Here is a 23,232-nt window from a genome sequence, read left to right as displayed (position 1 = left end):
GGATGTTCTGGGTTGGCGCAGCCACACGTCAGTCATATCTTTCACAGTTTTCAACAGTTTTCTCATGTGATGCAGTTCCAACCACCCTTTGAAGTTTTTCAAAGCTTCGAGGCTGCTGTCAAATAGTCAAAAATCTGTCTTATTCTTGACCTTGAGGTGTCTGTGTTTGTGGGAGAGGAGGGGATACTGCTAGAGAAAGAGACAGATTGTTTTATTGGTTACTGTTGTTCACACTTTTTATGGTTCTGTGCATTAATAGCATCTATAGCTCTTTTTTTTATTCTGCTTCTGAACTTTGTGATGTGCCTTGGTCAGATATGTGACTTAAAGTATTTTTATTTAAGAAGTGAAGCAGTAAACATTGCCATTTTTACTACTTTCATTTGCATTTGTTTAAAATTTGTCATCGCCAAAGATAAAATTAAAAAAACACTTTGAAAGGGGCTGTTGAAAATGTCTGGCCCATTTACATTTCCTGGTTTTACCATCCAGTCCACTTGATTTTGTAAATGAATAGCCAAAAGTTTATCCTTTACCCCTGTTTGTAATTAATGGTGTCCCTGTCCTTTCCAGGCCAGACTTACTAAAGTCAGAGGTCATCCTCCCCAAACTGGACTCTTCTATGACCCAGGTCACGATACCAAACAAGGGCTCTACCTCCCCTGGCCGCTCACGGAGAGGAAAACCCCGCTACAGGAAGGCTGGGAAAGGCAGCAGTGGGGACTTGGCTCAGCTGAAGGCCACTCTCTCCTCTTCATTAGCCATGGTCAATGCCACCTCATCTGTTCCCAGCAGCAAGCAGCATCTAGACCCCAGTGCGGCCCTCAGGGGCCTGCAGCACGACCTGCTGCTCAAGAAAATGTACTCTTCCAGCCCAGATCTCATTTCAACCACCTTGGAGGCTGAAGGCCGGAGAAAGGGGCAGGCCAGGCCCGGTTTAGACAGAGCGGGAAGCCAGAGCGCCTCAGCTGGGCTGGGGGAGAGTAGAAGGACTGGAGGGCCGGATGAGGGGCAGGATGTGGGTGTGGGGACTGATGACCTGGCAGAAACACCTCCACGCAGTGACACGCCCAGCGAAGATGCAGCTTCGATTCCGTTCTCGAGTAGCCCTGACTCACCGTGCGGCAGGGGTGCGGCGGCAGGGAGGGCGTCTGTGCTTGGGAATCCCCGTGTTTCCCACGAGGGTGAGGAGAAGGAGGACGGGCCTGTGATCACACGCTCACCCAGAAGTCAGCGCCTCACTCCTGCAGCGCTGCTCTATCGGGCAGCAGTCACACGCAGTCAGGTGAGACCTCAGCAGCACTGTCCAAGGACACAGTGAGGCAAAAAATCGTTAAATTTGGCCCAATTTCATGAATTTATATTGATTTATGCCTGATAAGGGAGCAAAAATTAAGGGTCCAGTGTGTAGGATTATAGGGCATCGATTGGCAGAAGTGTAATGTAATATTCAAAGCGATGTCTTCATTAGTGTAAAATCACCTGAAATTTGTTGTGATTTTTGTTACCATGACATTGGTGATTCAGTCATCCGAAAACCTTGGTCACTTTGGCTTCTGAAAGTGACACCATGTTCAGTTTGTACCCAGAGTGTCATCGGGGTCAAATCTTACTGATGGCTCAGGAGTATTGGCAGGATTGAGGGTAGTTAGTGGGCACTGAAAGTGAATATCACAGGGGTTTCATACATGCTTTTGATTTTCTGTGCAGAGACGCGGAGTGTCGTCAGAGGAAGAGGAGGGAGAAGTGGACAGTGAGGTGGAGTTGCCAAGGAGACGGTAAGACTTTTAAGGACACTGAATTAAATTATTGAAGACTTACTGTTTTAATATCTCCATCTGTGCATCCATACAACACAGTTCACGTGTTTACCTCCCTAACGCTATTACATTTTAACATTAACATGCCCAGTGGAATTCACATTGTAGCATGCTGAGTTTGAATATGTATGCGGATCTATGTTATCTATCAACCATCCTTTCTCACTGAATATTTTTCTGTACTGTAAAGTACTTAGAAATGCAGTAATAATATATAAAATAAAAATAGAGAATGTTTTTCAATAAACTGTATCTGTTAACTTTTTTTTTTCTATTGCATTTCCACTCAGGCGTCCCGTGAGCATGAGCAAGTGCCAGTCCCTGTCCACCTTCAGCTCAGAGAACTTGTCCGTCTCAGATGGAGAGGAGGGGAATACCACCGACCACTCCCATAGCGGGACACCAGACGTGGTCAGCACCAACACTGACGAGCGTCTGGACGACAAGAGCGACGACCTTCTGTCTCAGGGCTCGGAGATTCCTGCTGACCCGTCTGACCCGACCCAGCTGGGCTCCGACGGGCTGTCTGAGAAGGAAGCTATTCTCCGACAAGTCAAGACTCAGCTCGCTAGTAACGACCATAATTATGAGGTAGGCGGCAGAGAGGGAATGAAAGGAGAATGTGTGATGTGGACTGATATAGATATTGCTAACAGATATTAAGATAATAGGTTAGAATCTTCTTATGAACGGGCACATTATGAGACAATGGACCCCTGGCCATAGATATGTAAAAGGACCCACCACGTGCCCGAGACACACAGACATTGTGGTGGTTTTGCCTCTTTTTTGTTGTTGTTTTGCATCTTTCTTTATTCGTTATGTACCTTTTTGTGTTTTAGTGTCTTTGAGGTAATTTAGTATCTGTTGTGGTCGTTTTGTGTATCTTTGTGGGTTTTTTTTAAATTTATTTTGTGTCTCTGCAATTCCTTTGCATGTGGTATTTTTATGTGATTATTTATGTTATAATTTGTATATCTTTGCAGTCATTCTGTGTCTCTTTGTGGTCTTTTCGTGTCTCATTGTGGTCATTTTTTGTCTCTGTGGTTGGTTTGGGTCTTTTTGTAGACATTATGTGTTTCTTTGTGGTTGTTATACCTTTTTGTTTTAGTTATTTTGTGTTTCTGCTGTTCCTTTGCATCTCTTTGTGGTCTTTTGTGTCTCTTTTTAGTCACTATATGTCTCTTTGTGGTTGTTTTGTATTTTTTAGTCACTATGTCTCTTTGTGGCTGTTTAGTCATGATATGTCTGTGGTTGTTTATATATTTTTGTGGTCATTACACATCTCTTTTTGGTTGTTTTGAGACTGTAGTCATGTGTATATTTGTGGTTGTCTTGTTTTTTTGTTATTTTGTGTCTCTTTGCATCTCTTTGTAGTCTTTTTGTGTATCCTTGAAGTCATTTTTAGTCCCTTCCTGGTTAGTAATTTGAGTGACATTTTGCAAATGAGGGCCAGAGAAGCTCCTGACACTGTGGGCCATTGGGCCTGTGCCCTCTTGGCCTTTTAAATAATCTATGTGCTTATGTAGTCAACGGTAAAGAGTTTGTTCTCCTTCACACCAGGGCCTGTATGATGACTCGGACTGTGACAGTGCAGAGCTGGACCACTCAGGCAGTGCAGAACCCAGCCAGCCTCCAGCCAACTGGTGAAAATCTGACACCTCAACCCACTCAATCTCCTGCCCGTTCCAAAAGACAAACAGGAATTACAGAGAGGCCTGACATCACAAGCAGGAATACAAAACAAATTCTTGTGTTTTGTGTTCCGGGAGTGTTCTCAAATCCCAGAACAAAACAGACAGAAAATCCCATTTCATTTGAGATAAATGCATCACAGTGATGTCAAACTGAACTGGGGCAATAGCCGAGCTGACAGAGCTGCAGCCGCCATAGCAACTGGCCCGGGATCAGCTTTGCAAAAACACCTCAATGACAGAGGCCTCCTTCAAAGAGGCAATCAACACAACGGTCTAATAATGTCTCGTTATCTTCCATGTCCGTTTGTATTTTTATCTCCGTTATGAAAATATGTCATGTTATTTCCCATCGTGTCATATGAAAACATGTCAGAACCTATCAGGGCGTCATTATATTTTCATGTTTTTAATGTCAACATCACCAGGACTGTCATTGATGTTGCTGCTTGCACTTAATTTATAAAATCATTTCCTCGTGTTCATCGTATGATTTCCTCTAAAAACATTATGCACTGACTTATTTATTGTTGTTTTACAGTGAATTCATCAACATTCTTAAAAAAAAGTTTACATTTTTTATTTATATTTGTGTCATGGATTACGTTTCCATTTTCTACTCCTGTGTTTTAATATCAATGTAAATATGTGATGTTGGAAAATGAACAAATTTTTAAAAATGTGAGATTGTATAATTTAAAGGTGCTGATGTTTCTAATTAGGTGGCGCTACTCTGTTTGAACTTTGAAAAAAAAAAAAGCTTTTGGTAGTAGAATGTACTGTAGCTGCTGTTCATGTCTGAGCATCGAAACACACAAAAGAGGAACATGTGAACAAAGAAGCAATATGTCTGCTCTGGTACAGTACGTCCTGTCTTGTCGCAGGTCAAAAGAACAACAGCTGAGTTCATTCAGGGCAGATGGGCTTTTTTTAAATACGTATTGCAGTGTTTACTGTATTATAATGCAATACCAGTTAAGAAATCCCTCTCTGAGCATCTGGGGTTGTATATAGCATCAGAAAAGCATGCCTGTGATGAAGTATGGGTAGACTATTGGTCACTGTTTGTGACTCAGATCAAACTGAAATTAAATCCACGCCAACAAATGCAAAAAAAAGTTAGTCTGCAGATTTCTGGCAGATAATGAATGAAGGTTTTTGGATGGCAGGGACACAAAACACCAGAATAGATTTTGGAATAACTGGGAAAAATTCCATTAAATTTTTACTCTCACAGCTCTGCCAGGCTGATGGCCATATTGTGAGTGCAGTGCACCAGGACTGAGAAGGGGATTAGAGTTTTGATCTTTTCGGGAAATGTGGCTCATTTGGTCAAAATCCTTTTGATTGTGTTGTTTTAGAAAGTAAATCACAAAGCAAACACAGGATTGTCTTTGGCAGAGCGTGACAAAAATAACTTCAGCTCAGTGTTGGAGTACTCAAGACCGCTTTTAAAAGGCCCCTTCATGTCCTAGATCACATTGTCCTGGTCTGGAGGTATTGCTGTTGTCAAGACTAGCTTAACCGAGACCAAGACAAGACCAAGACTTTGAGAAGCTGAGACCAAGTCAAGACCAAAACCAGACCAGTTCGACACTGCATGATAAAAAAAACATAGGCCCTCTTTAAATTTCTGTGAAAGATCCACATTACCACAAAAACAGTGACAAAAAAACAAATTAAGATTTCTCTTTATTCACCTCTTTTATTGCCATGCTGTATGTATTAGTGTTCCATGAATAATTCTTATAAAATTATCAAAAGACATTGCAGAGGGGAATTTTGCATGTGAGGATTTTCTTTTTTTCTATGAGCAAACAAATACAAACACTAAGGAGCTGAAATTAATTTAACAGGAAGTAATATCTCCACAGTTGTGTCCTTGACATAAAATCCAGAGTCCTCTTTGTCTGAGACTGAAACAAGACTGAGTAAAAATGTCGTCAGGTCTGAGACGAGACCTTCAAAAAGTCATGTAAGCTAAGAGGAGTCAGGGTTTTATTTCATTATCAGTCAAGACCACAACTATGGGGACAAGTTTCAGCTCCTCGGTGTTTGCTGCATCTGCTCATAATAAAAGAGAAAGATGTCCACACATAAAATTCTCTTCTGCAGTGCCTATTGATATATACTTTGGCAATAAAAGAGACAAATGAAAAGGAACCACAATTTGTTTTCTGTCTGTGTTTATGGGAATGTGGATATTTCAGGTCAATTGGAGGAGTGCCTGTGGTTTGCGTGTTACACATCTTATCGTGAGTGTGTTCTACAGTGAAGGACTTGCACTGGTCTTCACTCAGTCTCAACTCTCTGGTCTTGATCATGATTTGATCTCAGTTTAGGTGATCTTCACTGCAACGCACTTTTTGGCTTACTCGATAATGCTGAAAAATTTGGACCCCAATTTAGTAGTTTTCAACCGTCTCATAAAATCTGTGTACACCCAAAAATGAGGTCTGTTACAACATGAGGATTATTTCAGATGGTGAGTCTTTGAAAGTCGATAACGTGGTCCCTTCGTCCCCTCTGCAATTGTCCTCACCAGGTGAAACTCCATCCAACAGATGGCAATTCTCCGTTAATGTGTAAGGGCTCCTCCATAACTGACAGTATAATACAGAAAACTCTGGTTTTGATGTACTCGTGTCCCTTGACATGCCTTCTTACGCAAATGTGGTTCACTCTGACTGTACAACAGCACATTTCATCCTGTTCCATTAATCAGTGACTGATCAGGTCCCACTCAATAAGCTAGAAATGGCAGCTTCTGTTTTTTGTTTATCTGGTGTGAAACCCTCAATTTGTAGAGCATTTTTAACAGATTGTGCCCCAACATTTAAAGCTAGAAATCCTCCTGCAGGATCAAATGTTGCCAAAAAGCCAAACTACTGCCCTCTAGTGTCTCGAATGTGGAGGTACTTGCGTTTCCCCAATGATGCCGATTGAAACAACCCTGTATAAACTGAAACGTTTGCTTTTTATATTATTTTAACTGTACAATAAATATATTTAAGAAACAATTTAAAAAATAAAATCCAACTTGTAAAATCTCAGCTTGTGTGTTCCGTTGCTGACGGTGACAAAACTCAGGAGAAGTTGTGGTTTGAGCATTTCACATCTTTATTTCTGTATTTTTTAAACAATGTTGTGGCACCCAGGTCTACAGTCTCAAAAAACGTGCACAAAAGTTTTTTTTTTCTTTTCCTGCAAATAAAAAATAAAATAATTTTCTTGACTTGAGCAAAGCAAAGAGCAGGAAACTAGTGTTAACTCACAACTCCTTTCTTTGTCTAGTTCCAGAGCTTCAATGATTTCAGCCTCATCACATTTAACAGACAGATCAGTCAGTGTCCAGGAGTCAATCCCCCTTTGGTAGTTTAAAAAAAAATATTTCCTCCGTTTAAAACAAATATTCCAACATTTTTTTTTTAGTATATATCAGTCTTTACAAAAAAAGCGAGGAGAACCCTCTGCTTCTGATCCCTAGAGCCAAGCCCAAATCCCCCAAAAACCTCCCATCCCAGCAAAATATCAACACATGATCTCAGGACGAGGAGCGGGGAAAAACAGGAATGACATGTAGAGGAGGGGAAAAGTGACATGCGTTGTCATACACATTTTTAACTTATCTGGATAAATTTAATCGTGAGCGTTAGAACATTTGTAACCAAATATAAATCGGTGACAGTGCGTTGTACAGCTACGTTTTCTCCTCAGTGACACGAGTGTAATCCATGTTACAAGCACTTCAAAATGAAAAGGTGACAAAGGGGGAGAATGCTGTAAATATTTAAAGCAAGTGAGTATGGACATAAAATGGAAAGACCGACTTTTGTGGAACTGGGTGAGGAAAAGAGGGAGAGCGTGTATATATAAACAGAATAAAACAGTCACTCTATTCTTATTTTTGATACTTTTTTAAATTTTTCCTTTTTTGTCTTTTTCTTTTTAAAGAAAAAAACTGACTGTACAGAACTAAATCTATATGCCTATTCAGAGTTTTCCAACTCTACTCATCGGTGATGGCAAGGAAAGAAAAAAAGGGAAAAGAGCGAGGGATCCATAAAATAAAAAAAAGAGTCTAATAACAAATCATTAAAACCTCTAACTCGACTCAAAAAAGGGAATTAAAAACCTAATCGTTTGCTTTATTTTCTTCGACTAAAACCAAAAACAAAGGAAATAAATAATGAACTCAGCGGATCAAATCAGTGGCGGTTGACATGATTTCAAATGAGGAAGAGGCAGCATAATATATAAACTCTTAAGTTGGATAGTTGCATTGACTGCTTTATGGTGGCCGATGATATAAAAGTGAGATTTAGTGCAGATGCAGTGTCTTATCAGTTGGCTGCCAGTCCTGTGGCCTCAGAGGAAAGCCTGGAGAGACAGACAGAGACACCCGGAGACCAGGGAGGGAGAGAGAATAAGGCATGCAATCAGACAGACAGGATACATGTATTAACTGTACATTACATTATCAGAATAAAATGCTAGATAAGGAGATTTATTAATAAATTCACTGAAGGTAATGTATGCTCGGATATGAATAAATGATCATTTGTTCAGTTTGGCTGCTCCTCTCATGAATATCTACTCCTCTCAACCAGCTGTTTGGAGTCACATCTCAAACTGATGGTTTTGTGGTTTAATGGATCCATTTCAAAGTTGCAGCATTTGAGAAAGACTCTTATTCCTATTCTTGCAGAGAACAGAGGGGGTTAATAGCAGCCGGTTAGCTTAGCATAAAGAAATTGAAACAGGTGGAAACAGGTAGCATGGCTCTCCCCAGTGATATCAAGTTCTGACTACCAGCATCTCTAAAGCAAGAGTTCCCAAACCCCTGGCCAGGAAATACTCTGACACATTACCCCGATAAAACCCCCACAATGTGTCGTTTTTACCCTTTGTTTTTATACAGATTACACAAACAAGAATGTGTTGATTACTGATCTTTGGAGCTCCTGGTAATCAGATTTTGTAACCTTTCAACAGAGCCAGGTGAGCCGTTTTCCCATCTCTGTGCTGAGCTAAACAAAGTGGCTGCTGGCTCTCGCTACATATTAAACATACAGACAAATGAGTAGTGTTCGTCTTCTTATCTAACTCAACAAGAAAGCGAATATGCATTTCCAAAGAACTGTTCCTTTAAAATGATGCTAAACTGGTTGTATGTTTTTGTATTTTTCACATCCGTAGAATGATCTAAATAAACGGTGATTGGGTGCCTTTGATACCTGAGGGCAGATTTACTTGGAATTACAATTGCTTCTTATACAAGCTAAAAGAAAATCATCATGACACATATATACTCTCCATTATAACAGCCAACAATAGTCACTTAAAATTCACTACAATAAAACTATTCCCATAAATACAATGTGACATCTTAAAGAGAGCCGCTACCTGAGCAGAGCTTACACAAAGAGAAAAATGCTTCATTAAAACCGTGAAATAATTTACCGTCCATGCAAAGTTCAAAGTCGTTTAAAAATATAATGCACTCAACATGTCATTTCTTTAAGAGACAGGCCAAATCAAGCTACAGAGATCTATTTTATAAATATGGCAGCAACCACCTGTCTGGCTGTTTAACACTGTGTGCATTTGTTTGTGTAATAAGCATGGCGTGGCACAGCCAGATACAAAAGCAAGTGCAGGTACAGACAACAAAGAGCTTTGTCAGTACTTTAGTAATAGATGACTTATGTTTCCTTCGTTAGTAAGGGGAGAGCCTTCGCCTTTTAGACTTGGAGCTCAGCTCGGGGGCGATTTTGGGCTCAGTGGGTATTGGGTGTGCGGGGTTACTGGCCCCGCTGACAACATGGAGGGCCAGGAGAGGGAGGGGCTTGAGACTGAGGAGACTTGACACACAGGCAGGAGAGCTGGGGAGCAGGGAATCAGTGGAGGAGGAAGAGGAGGAGGAAGAGGAGGGAGGAGGCGGCCCTGGAGCCAACAAGGACAGAGGGATGGAGGCTGAGGGGGGCACCACACAGGAGGAAGAGGAGGAGGAGGAAGAGATAGCAGCAGAGGAGGTGGTGGTAGAAGTAGTAGTAGTGGTAGTAGTAGTAGTAGAGGTGGAGGGAGGGCACAGGCTGGTCTGTTCAGGGTTCAAGGAGGAGGAGGAGGGAGGAGGTTTAGAGGACTCTACACTGTAGAAAGAGAGACAAGGAGAGAGGGACAACACAGTCGGGATGGGTCACAGGGCAGGCTGGTGAGCAATGGGCGAGGGTCGGGGGGTTAGGGGGAAGGAGGAGGGGTGAGGGAGGTGTGTGGAGGAATCACTCAGGGATGTGATCAAAACACAAGACAAAAAGCTTCATTAGAAATCAATGTGTCAATCAAAAAAAAATAAAAAGAAATCACATCTCTGGTGATAGATCGACGTGGAGCCAAGTGAAGGGTAGAAAAAGGGAAAAAGCACAAGTGCAGATTGACAGAAAGCTAGCAACACCATTGACGATTAGCCAAAAAATAAACTAAAAAGTAGCAGCAGGTAGGCCCGTTATGACTTTGCATATAATGAACTACATAAACTATTTTATTCTTCATGAATTACTGTAGTATTGGTACATCAGTAGAAATCTGATCAAGTAGACTGAAGTAAATTAATTTTTCTTCAACATTTATAGACTCAAATTTAAACAAGCTGAGCTGACGCAGACAAATAATTTTCTGTAAAGTGAAACTAAACGTAGCCCAGCTAAACCTGTGGCTGAATGAATCACCAGTTGGGAGCTAACGTGGTCTATAACAGATCATCTCACCTGGCGTTGATGAGGTACTCCGCCAGACTGATGCTTGCGGGCGAGCCTGTGATGGTGACCTGGCGGTCAGTCGATCCATCCACTGGATTCGCAATCTTGATCTGGGCACCCGACATTTGCCTGATCTCGTTGATCTTGGCTCCCTGGCGGCCGATGATGCACCCAATAAGCTGCAGGGGAGAAGAGCAACAATGCTAAGTTACATCATGAGTACTAGATCCTGAACAACATAATAAACAAATGTCTCTAGTAAAAGTAACATGCTTGAACTAGGGACGCACTGGCTGTGAAATTCTGGGCCAATACCAATGTTTTGTTGTTGTTGTTTTTGTTATTTATTCCCCCTTTTGTGCCAAGGAAACAAAGAAACCTTTATAAGGAAGAATAACAACTATTTTTAAGTAATTTTGCTCTTCATTACAATAACTTTGAATTAATATAAATTCAGTTGTATACATTTATAATACAACCACTGATATAAACTTTCATATGAAAAGAACTTTATTAAAAATAACTGTTTCAAAGGTCTGTCTACTATATAATATATATCATAATTATCCCTCTAATATCCATTTAAAATGCTGTGAAAACATCAAAAAGTATATCCTTCAAACAACTGTATTTATTCTAAGTTTCTCACCAAAAAATGCATTTTAAAAGATTGCTTTTAGAATGCATACGATAAAGTTATAATTTACCTTTGGCCACGACTCATTTTTACTGAACAGAGTGTGAAAACATCATAAATGTAATGTAATGCAACCTGCACCAGTTGCTAACAACGAGCAGCTAACGTTAAATGGCTCTCCTCCTGCTGATTTTAACGCAAATTTGTTATTCACAATGTAGCATAATGAGGGAAGCAACAGGATTCAGCCGATAAATCAATCAATCTGGAATGAATTTACCTTTTTATACACAACAGCAGTTATACATCTTTTTTTGTGGTTTTAATTCCAGTCAAACAGCATGGTAAACATTAAGATGCAGTTTTCTTTAGCTGAATGAATTGTGGATGAAGAAACATGTATAAACTATGAAAAGTTTAACAAATAACAATCGACTTCTTGGAGCACTTACATCATTTGGAATGGTCATCTCATGGGAACTGGTTTGAGCAGAGGCATCTATCCCTGGAAACAAACAACAAGAAAATTATAACCAAAAATTATTAAATAAGCAAAACAATATGTCCAAATGTAAAAAATCTATCTAGAGGTAATGTGAAATATGTAGAACTTAATAATAAGTGAATATAAATTTTTAAGTAACTAATCCAGAAGGAACTGAGGTTAACCCACCCCCTTAAATTCAAACACGGGACTTAAAGATTTATTCTGAAGCCCCAGGTACAGCTTAGCTGTACACTGAGTAATCAGGTTCAGTAATATCTCTATATCAGACAGTGAACACAACACTTAGAAATGTTGTTGCAAGGTGTTATATTTGTGATCGATAAGGCACTCATGTTCAATGTATGTCAGTGAGGCATGCACTCTTTCTGTGTTCATCAATTCAAACTTTGTTGAAACTTAAAGACTAAGATGTATCCCCCCACCCACCCACCCACCAAATTTTGTGTGTTGTTCGAGGAGTATTTGTCATGGATTACATTATAATATATTACATGTCAATGGGACAGACAAGTCTCAAAAATCCACAGCTGAATGCTTCTGAGGCAGTATCAAAAAACTCTATTTCTAAATGTTTGTATTGGGTTGCTTTCCTGTGTACAGCAGGTTTCTATTTTTCTGCCTGAAAACAGGGTTCCTGCAGCTTAAGGAAAGTTAGATTCAAGAGTTTTTAAGTCTTTTTTTAATGCCACTTGGAATTAATTTTGAGACCAACTTTCTAATAATCAAACTTGAAGGACACTTTTACTTTGCCCAAATGTTTAGTGTGACATAAAACATGATGTGTCTTTGGTAAGATAGAAAAAGTTGGATTATTTGTGTCAAATGTTGGCAAAAAAACAACCCAAAACAACCTCTTTGAGTGAGACAAATGGAATACAATTAATATATCAAAATAAAAGCAACTTTTAGTTGGTTTAAGTTATCTGGCATTTCTCTATGATTTTTTTGGCAATTTACAGTTTTTTTACTCTGCATTAATGACAGGTTTAGGAACAATAATTTATCAAATTATTTAACAAAAAACATTATTTATTGTGACATTTAAGTTTGAAACATCAGAAAAAAACAATTCACAAAATCCTACATTGCATGTCTTAAGCATTTTTAAGATTTATGAAAGGTTAATTAAGGTCAATTTAATACCAATTAAGGCCTCATTTTTAGATTAATGAATTTAAATGCCTTTTAAGCCTTTTTAATGATCTGAGGGAACCCTGACCTAAAATGACACATTATTAATTCCGAGTTCTTCTTATGTCAAATCTGTGTTTTAGGGACCAATACATCCTATATGATGTTGCTGCCCTTCCAATAAATCTTGACTTTTGGTGCTGACATGGCAGCATTTTGCATTTAAAGCACATGCGTCTTCCTGTGCTCCCTACCAGTAAATCCCTGGTTGCTTGGTGCGATGGGGAAGGGGCTCTGCTGCATAGCCAGTTGGTGAAGCTTGGTGAGCTGTGGAGAGATAGCAGCAGAGGAAGACTGTGAGAGTGAGAGAGAAGGCAGGGAGAGAAATGGAGGAAATGGAAAACACAGGAAGAGGGAAGAACAGAACAAAACAAATCACAGTCAGTACAGACAGCTACACAAAGAGCCTCCACATGAAACACTGTGGTGTGCACATCTCTTATCCTTTCACAAAGCTTTACACAGGTGATAATTAGTGTGATTTATGGACTTGTCTATGCAGGGTACCCCATAGGTATTCCTCCAGGCTGCATCTCTTGGTAATGATTTCTCGCAGTCTTCAGGGTCAGGGCAAAGTCACAATACACAAGACAGGGATCATCCAACATGTAGGTGACATCCTAATCATCACCAATACAAGACCCAAACATGACAATCTCAACTTAACGTCACACTTTAGAAGTTACCGCAATTATAGCTGTAAGGGATGATTTAACCCCAAAATCAAAAGTTCACATTTTTCCTCTTACCTGTAGTGCTTTTTATCAGTCTGGATTGTTTTGGAGATTGTTGGAGATATCGCCCTGAAAGATGTGTGCCTTCTGTCCAATAATATGGAACTAGATGGCGATCGGCTTGTGGAACTCAAAAGTGCAAAAAAAAGTTGGAAAAGTAAACGGCGATGTCTCTTTTCAATAATTATGACCCGGCTACACAAGATAATCCACAGACCTTGTTGTGAGCAGTCTCAGTCTAGGCCTACTTCATATAAAATACTGTTTCAGGGGAATTTTCACCCTGACCAGAATACAGTTCTCTGAAATAATACTTACTGTCGAACTTAAGTGTGAACTCACAGTGTGAGTGTGAGCAGTAAACTGAATGAATGTGGAAAAACTAAGACAAAGTGGAAATTGCCCTTTTGTCCCTAAGATATCTCAAGCTGTTCATCTGTGTTTAAATGGATTGTTGTTTTCACTAATCATTTCTCTACACTAAAAGAAAGGGAAACATTTGAAGTTGTTATTATTAGTGAGTTATAATGCAATGGTATTGCATATCAGACTCACTTGAGATCAAATTGGGCTGAATGTGGTCCATGAACTAAATTAAGGTTGACATCCCTGATCTACTAGTCAGTTACCTAGCACCACTATGTTAACATCACAGCTCCGCAGAGAGGGACTCCATTGATGTTTTTATCTCGCTCAGTCACAAGCACGAGTCTCTCTTCATAAGTGGATGCACATTTCCTTCTGCACGATGATACAGCTGGCAGGTGTAGTTCAGTAGAACAAAAATACTTCCTACATGAAAATGCTCACAACAAAGTCAGTGGATTACCTTGAGGAACCCGATGATGATTTCTAGAAAGACATTACTATTGAGTTTTTAAAATGTTTTTTTGGCGCTTTAAGCACCACAAGCCGAGTGTCCTCTGGTTCCATTACATTGAGGCGAGGGCAGACATCTCTATAGACAATATCTCAAACACTTTGCTACTTATTCCAAAACATTCTTAAAAAATAGCTCTACAGGTAAGAGAAAAAAATTTATATCTTTAAGTTTAGGGTGAACTGTCCATTTAAGGAAGAGGCGACCAGTTTCTGTGGCTCTTATCAACAAATTCTGATCTTAACAATCAAAAACTGCCCTAAACAATGACAAACTAATTACATTAACATAATCATACTAAACTAAATAAATGTTGTCATGTGTTACGTTATATCTGACTTGTACTGCTTTGCTCTGTTGCCAATATTCAGAGGCAAGTAAGACTAATAATAAATGCTCTATCACATCCAATGCTCCTGATGGAACATCTAAAGCTCATTAAAAAAGAGAGAGAAAGATTAATTTAGTAAGCAGAGCACAAAGTAATTATGAAGGGTTAATGAAGAGGGGGGGAGAAAAGCCCAACATATCTATATGGGACAGACTAATGAATGAGGCATGTAAAACGGGACAGAAAAAAAAAGGGGGGAAAAAAACAGACAAGAGTGAGCAGCAGGAACAGATAATTGTGCATGGAACAGTGGAGAGTCTGGACAAACACAAACAACAAATGTCAGTTTAATTAACAACTGACAGAGTCAACGGAGAAATCATACAAACATGAAGTACTAACACTGCTGCTCTCTAAATGGTTACAAAATCTGATAATAGTAGGTCAGAAATAAAATTAGGGGCAAGTTTAGCTACAGTTATGGGCTGTAAAACGAGGCGTGGGTGGGCGGGCGGTATGCACATTTTGGAAGAGGACAGTTGTAATTATGGATGGGAGTGGTGGGGGTGAGGGGGGGTCATGTAAAAATGTCTACTGCACTTACATCTGGCTGTGGGATCGCGTGCTGTCCTTGTACGGCATATGCCTGAAACAAATGAAAACAAAGCTATCATAGGCCTCACATCTGATTTTGATTTCGGTCAAGGTACCTCACCAGCTACATCTCTCCTAATATATAAATACCTCAAGACTCAAACACATCAAAGCCTGAACTAATATCGTTTAAGACTATCAACACACGTCTTGTCCAAAGTCTCCACATTTCTGGGAAAAGAGAAATCTTTAGAGACATAGTGGAATTAAGGAAAACTGGAAGGAGAGATATTCTTTTACAAAAGATTTTTAAAATAGGAATTTAGTAAGTTTAAAGACCGTGTAATGTTAAGCCAACAAGCAACAGAAAGCAACAACAATAGCGGGAAACAGGCCGAAAATCTTCTGAAACCTAATGCTTGAAACAAAACAAGTTTCGGGGAAACGCACAGACAGAAGGCCCTTTAACAAACTGCCTCTTGGAAAAATGTTTTATGGACTTCGTAAGTTGTTGATCCTCTCTTGAAACAATTAGCATAAGCAGCTCTGGTTGCAGCTGATTTCTAAACTGAAATCCCTTACAAAGCTGCTCCTGACTATTATGATCTTGCCCAATCATATGCAAGTATCAAAAGTTTATTACTTTGTGTTATATATATTGAGAGCTTTTCATCCAACACTAAGAATTCCATATATATAATATTATGCATAACTACGCATCTAACACTGAAAATTGAAGCAATAAATACTAGGATTTGGTACAGAACTTTCTAGTTTTACGGGTACCGACCAATTTACGTCTGTGCTACCGAGTGCCAATTAACATTAAATTAATCTGTGCCAAATGTTGGTACCTGAGAGCTAATCATAGTGAGAGAGCAAGTACAGAGTGAAAGAGAGACACTAAGTCACCCCTGCAGCTCATTCAAGTCACAGTGAGGCACGGCAATGACGAACTGAAAACAGTCACAAGTGTGGTTACACTTTTTAAAACTCGATGCAGACAACGCAGCCTCAGAGACACACTGCAGCGTTCTCACACCGTGCCCTGGTGACAGACTGTGACAAGTTGAAGAGACAGGTTTGAGAGGAAAGAGGTTTTATTTTGGTGTGTAGTATGTCCGAAATAAATATAGCCGAAGGTTATGAGTTGTGCCTATACTTGTGGCGGTAACATTATAAAAACATAGAAACTACATAGTCTAAACGTCTAATATTGCCAACAGCAGCACATTACAGCCTAACTGCTTTTGTTCCTTCACAATAAAAGCCTTAGATATATACACTGCATCACCGCTTGCCATAGGGAGCTTAAATTCTCTCGGAGCATTTTGCTAAGAGGCAACTCAACAAAGAACAACAACACCAAAACAATTGAGAGTGTCACCCAGCCATAATAAACACCCCCTTACATCATCAATAAAAAAAGAGGCTCTCTGTGTCGTACGCACCTGTCCGCCTGCGAAGATGACAGGGGATCCTGAAGGCTTGGGTCGGTAGGGGATAGTGACCCCCTTAGGGGGAGACTGGAGAAGACAAAGAAGGTGCATGTGTGATTACATTATTACATGTACATGTTATCATACAGGTGTAGAGAAATTTTAAAATAGTTTTAGATTTAGGTTTTTAAATTAGAAATGTAGCCACCGCTTGTACTAGCAGTAACTGTACTTCAGAATCAGCTTTAATGATTACATGGAATCGAACCCTGTTTTTTTTTATGCATTTCATGTACACACACAGAACCTGTGAAAAAAATCGATGCTACACTCACATCTCCCCCACAGCAGCACAGAGGATCTTTACAATCAACACAGTTTCAAGGTTGGAACTCCAAATTCTTGAGTTATAGCCAATAACATGTTTTATGATGTCGCTGTGACCTTGACCTTTGACTTTCAAGCAACAGATTCTGATTAGTTCATTCTTGAGTCCAAGTGGATGTTTGTGGCAAATTTAAATAAATTCCCTCACGGTGTTCTTGAGATATCGCTTTCAAAAGAATGAGACAAATCAAGGTCACCATGACAGTGACCCTTGACCACCAAAATCATATTAGTTTGTCCTTGAGCTCACTTGAAGGTCTGTGCCAAATTTGAAGAAATTCTACTATGGTGTTCTTGAGATATTGCGTTCACAAGAATGAGACTGATGAGGTCATAGGGACCTTGACCTGTAACCTATGACCACCAAAATCTAATCAGCTCTTCTTTGAGTCCAAGTGAATGTTTGCGTCAAATTTAAAGAAATTTCCTTGAGGTGTTCTTGACATATAACGTTCAGAAGAACGTCCCAGACGGACAACCCAAAAGCATACTGCCTCTGGCCTCAGCTATCGCTGGCGCAGACGCATAATCAGTGAAGCTATTTAAAGATATTTGACAACGCAATACTTTAGGATTATGAATATATGGCCCGTGTTATAATTATCTATAATATTCAGCTCATTGCCCTGTCGTGATTTTAAAATATCTGTAAAACATTACTGTTGCAATCCAGTGTATCAGCGCCACACATCTCTGATCCAAATCCAACACACAGCAGCCAAAAACCCAGTGATCACACCATTCCACATCATTAATTTACAGGTCAACAGCTGCCACTTCATTTGCTTCATCACTTTCACGAGTCCACTTACCTCAAGCATGACCACACAGATCTGCTTCACACACTCAATTATCGACTGGGGAGTACCAGCGATGGTGATGGCTCGCTCTGTGGAGTTGGGGAGCATGTCTCCTGCCACTTGTACCTGAGCACCAGTTGACTGGAAAACACAAACAGAGTGAAATGAGATGGGAATTCAAGACCGGCTGTGTATCAGAGGATGATGTGCTAAATTCCACAGGTTAAGACAGGCTTCATAAGACCAATTTTCCATTAAAGTAAAATTCAAGGGCAATTTTATTTTGCCAAAATGTTTATTGTAACATGAAACATTACTTTTTTGTCCAGTGAAAAAATGTTGAAAAAAAAGAACCCTTTTTAGACTGGAACATATGGAAGACGATAAACATATTATATTATATTATATTAATTTACCAACATAGGTAGACATTTCTGGGCAATTCTTTCTTTTTTAATCTGCATGTGAGATTCCACTATTTGGATTTCCATAATGAAGAGTTTAAGAAAAGGAATTCGTGAATTATTTCACAAAACAAAAAGATGTCACCAATTATTGTGAGATTTTACAATGCAACGTCAGAAAAAATGATTCATTTAATCATACTTCCCATGTCTGAGCATTATTAAGACTTTTGAAAGAGTCAGTTTTATACCAATAAAGCCCTAATATTTAGATTAATGAATTCAATGCCTTTTCAGACTCTTTAAGGATCTGCAGAAACGCTGAAAGAGGCGATAGTCAGCTAATGTTGAGGAGATTTGAGCTTGCATTATTTTGCTTCATAGGTTTTGCATTACATGCTCTTTTCTATGCATACCTCTCGAATTTCCTTGATCTTGCAGCCACCTTTCCCGATGAGGGAGCCACACTGGCTGGCAGGGACCACAATGCGTAGGGTCACTGGAGGCTTGCTGGTAGCTGTGCTGTTTGTCATTGAGCTGCTTATGTCCTTGAAAAAGACACAGAGACGAAGGTTAATCTAGTTTGTGTTTTGGGAGTGGTTGCTGCTGACCTGTGAATCCATTAGTCAGCAGAAAAATAGTGACCTACCTCTTCCAGCTTTTCAATGATCATGGAGAATGCTTTAAAGATGGCGGTGGTTGGACCTGCCAAAGTAATGATCCTCTCAGGACAATTGCCCTCAGAGATGTTGATGCGAGCCCCGCTCTATAGACAGAGGAAAGCACAAATTTAAAAGAATATTTCGAAGACTTCAGACAAACAACCATGGCCTCTTAGCGACCGTATAACATTATGTCCTGCTGTACTTAACCGTAACCAGAAAAAAGAAATAAGAAAGGACCTCACCTCTTCTCTCATCTTCTTCACAGATTCACCTTTCTATTAGCAGAGAATCAATGTCAGACTCATTTGACGCAAACAACACATCTTCAAATAATGATAGACAATCAAAAATATCAAATTGACCAAACAGCAGCTCACCTTTCCAATAATACTTCCAACTTCCTAAAATAGAAAAAGAGAAACCATTTCATTAGGCTGATTAATTACCCTTTTACACCTGTCATTGTTTACCAACTCTCCAGTAACAGCTGACCTAGTTCACCAGGCAATGAAAAAACTCCAATAAATAAGGCTATATGTCTCTCCCACACTTGGATAAGAAGAGCTGTTGTCATTGTATGCACTGGAAACACTCAAACAGCTTGATCCACAATGAATTCCCCAGCTCTCTACCACAGGCAGTTTTTATTTTTGTCTAATCCCACACAGACTCAAGATGGTGCTGTCGACCAGAGTCAGATCCAGGATGCAGTCAAGCACACAAAATCTGAAGACTGCTGATGCCTAGCTAGTGCTGGGGCCTCTTTTAGGATGCTATGAGCTAGCAAAGCTTTTGAAGGAACATTTTTTGGATATATCACATTTTGGTATGTCTGCAGTGTAAGATAATATATCGGGGTCAGATTTTGAGCAGCCGCTTCTTGCTATGTGGCATCTCAGCTTTTTAAGCCACAAAACAACAACCAGACACATTGGGACTCAAAGATGCAACAAGTGTGTAGCTATGCTGCCATCGTGAAAGCCAGATGGATTAGTGACAACGGCAATTGCAGTGTCACGCCTCCTGGTTGTAGATTTTTACAAAGTGAACAAGGCAGACATGGCAGCTTGTATTATAATTTGATCTTTCAAGCTGCTTTGTGATTATTCAGAGAGGAATGCAGGCGAGGGCAATGAGTTTAACTCTGCTCTGAGTAAAACAGCCCTTATTTCTGCAATAACTTAACAGTAGCAAAGGAACATACTAATATTTTACCAAAGCGAACGCACATTTATGCATGAGGCAAACATGGTCTCCAATATAAAAGCTCGCCAGAGCACCAATCCACTTTTCTTTGTGATACAGGATCCCGTCACCGAGTCAATACCCTTACTCATCACATAGTCCATGCCCTTTATATATCCCCAGGGAGCTTCATTTCCATAAATATAATGTCATAGACTATTACAGTTCCGACACAAGCAGCTGATGGGTGACCTCACCTTGCCATGCATGAGCAGCCTAATGGTAAGGGTGACATTGAGGCCTCCTTCAATCACACCGGAGTCCATAACTGCAATCTGGGAGTCCGTACAGAACTGGGGTCTTTGGTCACCGAGATGGATCTAAAGGGACATAGCAGAGAAGGCATTATGTAACAAGAATGATCATGTTACAAAACTGAATTGTAACACGGTAGGGCTACGACGGCATGACATTTTAACAGTATGATTACATTCTCAGAAAATACCACTGTGTCACGATATCATAGTATTTGAAAACTTTTATTATCAGTTACAATGACCCATAAAAGAATGAAAACAGAAGATTTTTTGAAGATTTAACTAACTTTCTATTACAACTGGAACTTGAAACTTCTTTTAAATTGATATACATGAAGCATGTCCCCCTTCTGAGAATAAAAAAGGTGAGATTCAAATGTTTCTTTAAAAAGCAGATGTACACAGTATAATAACTGCCAATTTCCAAACAAATATACTTTGAAACCAGTAAACTGCAACCTCAGTAAAAAAAAAAAAAAAAAAAAAGAGAGAGAGAGATAAAAGAAAAAACTAGGGATGACAACACTTTATCAACAACCAATTCATCGCTCATTAAGAATATAATTGAACGTGTGGATTTTAACTGTTCAATTGTTAGGCCATAAAATTTTATGTTGTCAAAGTATATGCAAAATGTTGCTGTGAGCTTTGATTGCGAAAAAAAGCACATTTGATACTGTTTGAAATAAGTTTTTATGTTTAAAAATAATTTAGAAATTAACTGATTGTTGTTAATTTTACCTACAAATCAATTAAGTCAACTATACTTTACGACCCTAGGAAAAAAAACACTTAACATTTATGTACATCAGGGACAACAAAAGTGAGGCATGTGCCTCTAGTACCATGTGTAAAAGTGGCCTCCTAACACTGACTTACACATCAACAATATGACAATTACAGAGTATTTCTCATCAGTATAAATGTATAGTAACACTCACACCCACAGTGAGTTAATACTACACTTCAACCACATCCTAGTATTGGCTAATGCAGTGTTCTTACCTATTGGGGTTTCATATTTCTTAAAATGTGCACATTCTGCCCATTTGCACTAGAAAAACTTCCGTCCTCACCATACTCCTGCTACAAATGGATATAACGTTACTATATGGTCACACACAGTATTTAAAGGCCCATTTACCTAGTTCGCCAAGCAACTGCCTAACTCAATTTTGTCAAAATAAGTGATTCTGTTAAATCCCAATGGACCTTGTAACATACTTCAGATAAAGGTGTAAAAATAACCGACAAATATGCAAGTATGTTAAGGTCATAATTAGTGTCCAATAGACATATTTCTACTTAATTAACCCCTTAAAAAGCAATATGAGTAATCTGTATCACAGCTCATGCTAACATTAATGCTCATGAAAACAGATGCGTACTACGATGAATCATTAAAAAAAATGGCTCAGGACTCACTTTCACTGAGCCAACTACACGCTGCTCGTTGGGTGCATTTATTTCCAAAGATCTCGCTGCTGCTTTAACCCAAGTTATCCGACTCCAAACTAGTAAATTAGCACTGAATCCATGTCCATGCTAACTGAAAAACATATGGCTCGCATGCTAACGACGTCTTCATCATTAGCGATGAATCAAGTTTATCAACAAATGTGCGTATAATTACTCACTCGCTACAACAGTTAGACCGTGATATCGCAAAATACACCCACAAGTGTGTTCCGTGTGATAAGCATGTATTTAAATGCTTACTTTGGGTGTGTTGTTCAGTTTAAAGTAAGTCCATTAACTATTAACGCTTCTTGTAAGTCTGTTAGCCATTTAGCACGTTGGTAGCTCTCCGTACTGGGAAAATGAATGGAGCATGCGTGCGCTACTTAGCAAAGCTAGCTAGTTAGCTTAATAAATCAACGTTCTTAATAGCTGACCAAATATCGGCAGCCTTCGCGGCGTGGTAGTTGTGTCGTCTTTTGGTTAAATGCAGGCGCTAAACGGCAGGCAAAATTTCGTAAAGCAACATTTAAAGTCAAACTTATCGATGGCTCGCTAAGCTAAGCTAAGCTAGCCGAATCATTCCGTACGGAGAGTGTGCGTGCTCATCGTCGCGCGGCCTGTTAGCATGCTGGACAAGCAGCCGCTAGCTGTTGGGCGCGATTTCTTTCCGCTATACTTCTGATCATAACAAAAAATTATAAAAACACCAAACATCTCAATAAAACTCACCTGATTCGTGTGCTGATACGTGGCCGGGGGGAGGGTTGGGGTTGTAAGGGTAGAAGGGGAGAGGTTCGGGAGGGTAGAAACCCGGGGGAGAGTTCAGAAAGGACTCGGGGAAGAGGGAAGAGTGATGTGAGATCGAGCTCCACTCCTTTACACAAAGACAACAAAATTATAACCTCTGAACTTTCCCCTTTCACCCAACCCAAACCCCCAACCTGAGTTTGACCACAGAATGCCCCCAAATCACGAGTATGAAAAAAAAGATGTAGTAGCGCATTGGTGGGACATTATGCTAAAATATGGCAGGGGAATGAAAGGATTTCATTAAAAAATAAGTTATTGCGCAAAATAAAATAAATTAAAAAAAATGATGCATTGGTGTAAAACGTCGCAATGAGGAGTGTCTTGCTGAAAATAACGGATGATCCATGTTTTTTTGTACGTGTTTTTAAACATTACTTATCAGATAGATGTTTGCTTTATCAGTGTTTCTAATATGTTCATATTTACAACTTCAATAAAATACTTGTTTATAGGGACACTAGTGGGCGTAAAGTGTATTGCAACTCGGTTTATTACTTCAGTTATATTGGGGACGACACACGCATCTTACTTTTCATTTATAAATGCTCAATTTTCATATTCAAAAGCAGGAAATTACTATTTTTTTCGATTTACTCGTAGGACTGAAGGCTCCTCTA

The 23,232-nt window shown here is 39.5% G+C and overlaps 2 protein-coding genes across 6 annotated transcripts in view; one reads left to right on the top strand and one right to left on the bottom strand.

Annotated features, from left to right (window-relative positions):
* Positions 1–3,623, top strand: part of LOC121951036 (mitogen-activated protein kinase kinase kinase 12-like) — a 32,569-nt gene extending 28,946 nt beyond the window's left edge. Inside the window, exons 11-14 of one of the 2 annotated variants that reach the window (XM_042497224.1) lie at positions 574–1,285; positions 1,711–1,778; positions 2,111–2,411; positions 3,384–3,623. In XM_042497224.1, coding sequence (XP_042353158.1) covers positions 574–1,285; positions 1,711–1,778; positions 2,111–2,411; positions 3,384–3,470 — 1,168 coding nt within the window. In that variant the 3' untranslated portion in view covers positions 3,471–3,623. Of the gene's footprint in view, positions 1–573; positions 1,286–1,710; positions 1,807–2,110; positions 2,412–3,383 lie in introns of those variants that run through there. The other variant, XM_042497214.1, reaches the window with a different exon arrangement.
* Positions 3,624–6,613: 2,990 nt separating this feature from the next.
* LOC121957373 (poly(rC)-binding protein 2) lies at positions 6,614–22,709 on the bottom strand. Of its 4 annotated transcripts, none has more exons than XM_042505917.1 (13): positions 22,535–22,709; positions 20,285–20,407; positions 19,220–19,243; positions 19,085–19,117; positions 18,827–18,943; positions 18,594–18,725; positions 17,786–17,914; positions 16,599–16,673; positions 15,158–15,199; positions 12,803–12,902; positions 11,362–11,414; positions 10,282–10,451; positions 6,614–7,894 (listed from the first exon to the last, which is right to left on the bottom strand). In XM_042505917.1, exons 2-13 carry the CDS (start codon positions 20,351–20,353, stop codon positions 7,858–7,860), a joined length of 981 nt encoding a protein of 326 aa, XP_042361851.1. In that variant the 5' UTR covers positions 20,354–20,407; positions 22,535–22,709; the 3' UTR covers positions 6,614–7,857. The 4 variants fall into 4 exon arrangements, with proteins under 4 accessions (XP_042361851.1, XP_042361860.1, XP_042361867.1 ...); XM_042505926.1 differs by having other exon boundaries at positions 12,803–12,875; XM_042505933.1 differs by lacking the exon at positions 15,158–15,199.
* Between the last annotated feature and the right edge of the window lie 523 nt (positions 22,710–23,232).

Source organism: Plectropomus leopardus, chromosome 2, assembly GCF_008729295.1.
Source record: "Plectropomus leopardus isolate mb chromosome 2, YSFRI_Pleo_2.0, whole genome shotgun sequence".
Lineage (NCBI taxonomy): Eukaryota > Metazoa > Chordata > Actinopteri > Perciformes > Serranidae > Plectropomus > Plectropomus leopardus.
The sequence above is the reverse complement of the archived record's forward strand: the minus strand, read 5'-3'. Positions and strand labels throughout refer to the sequence as shown.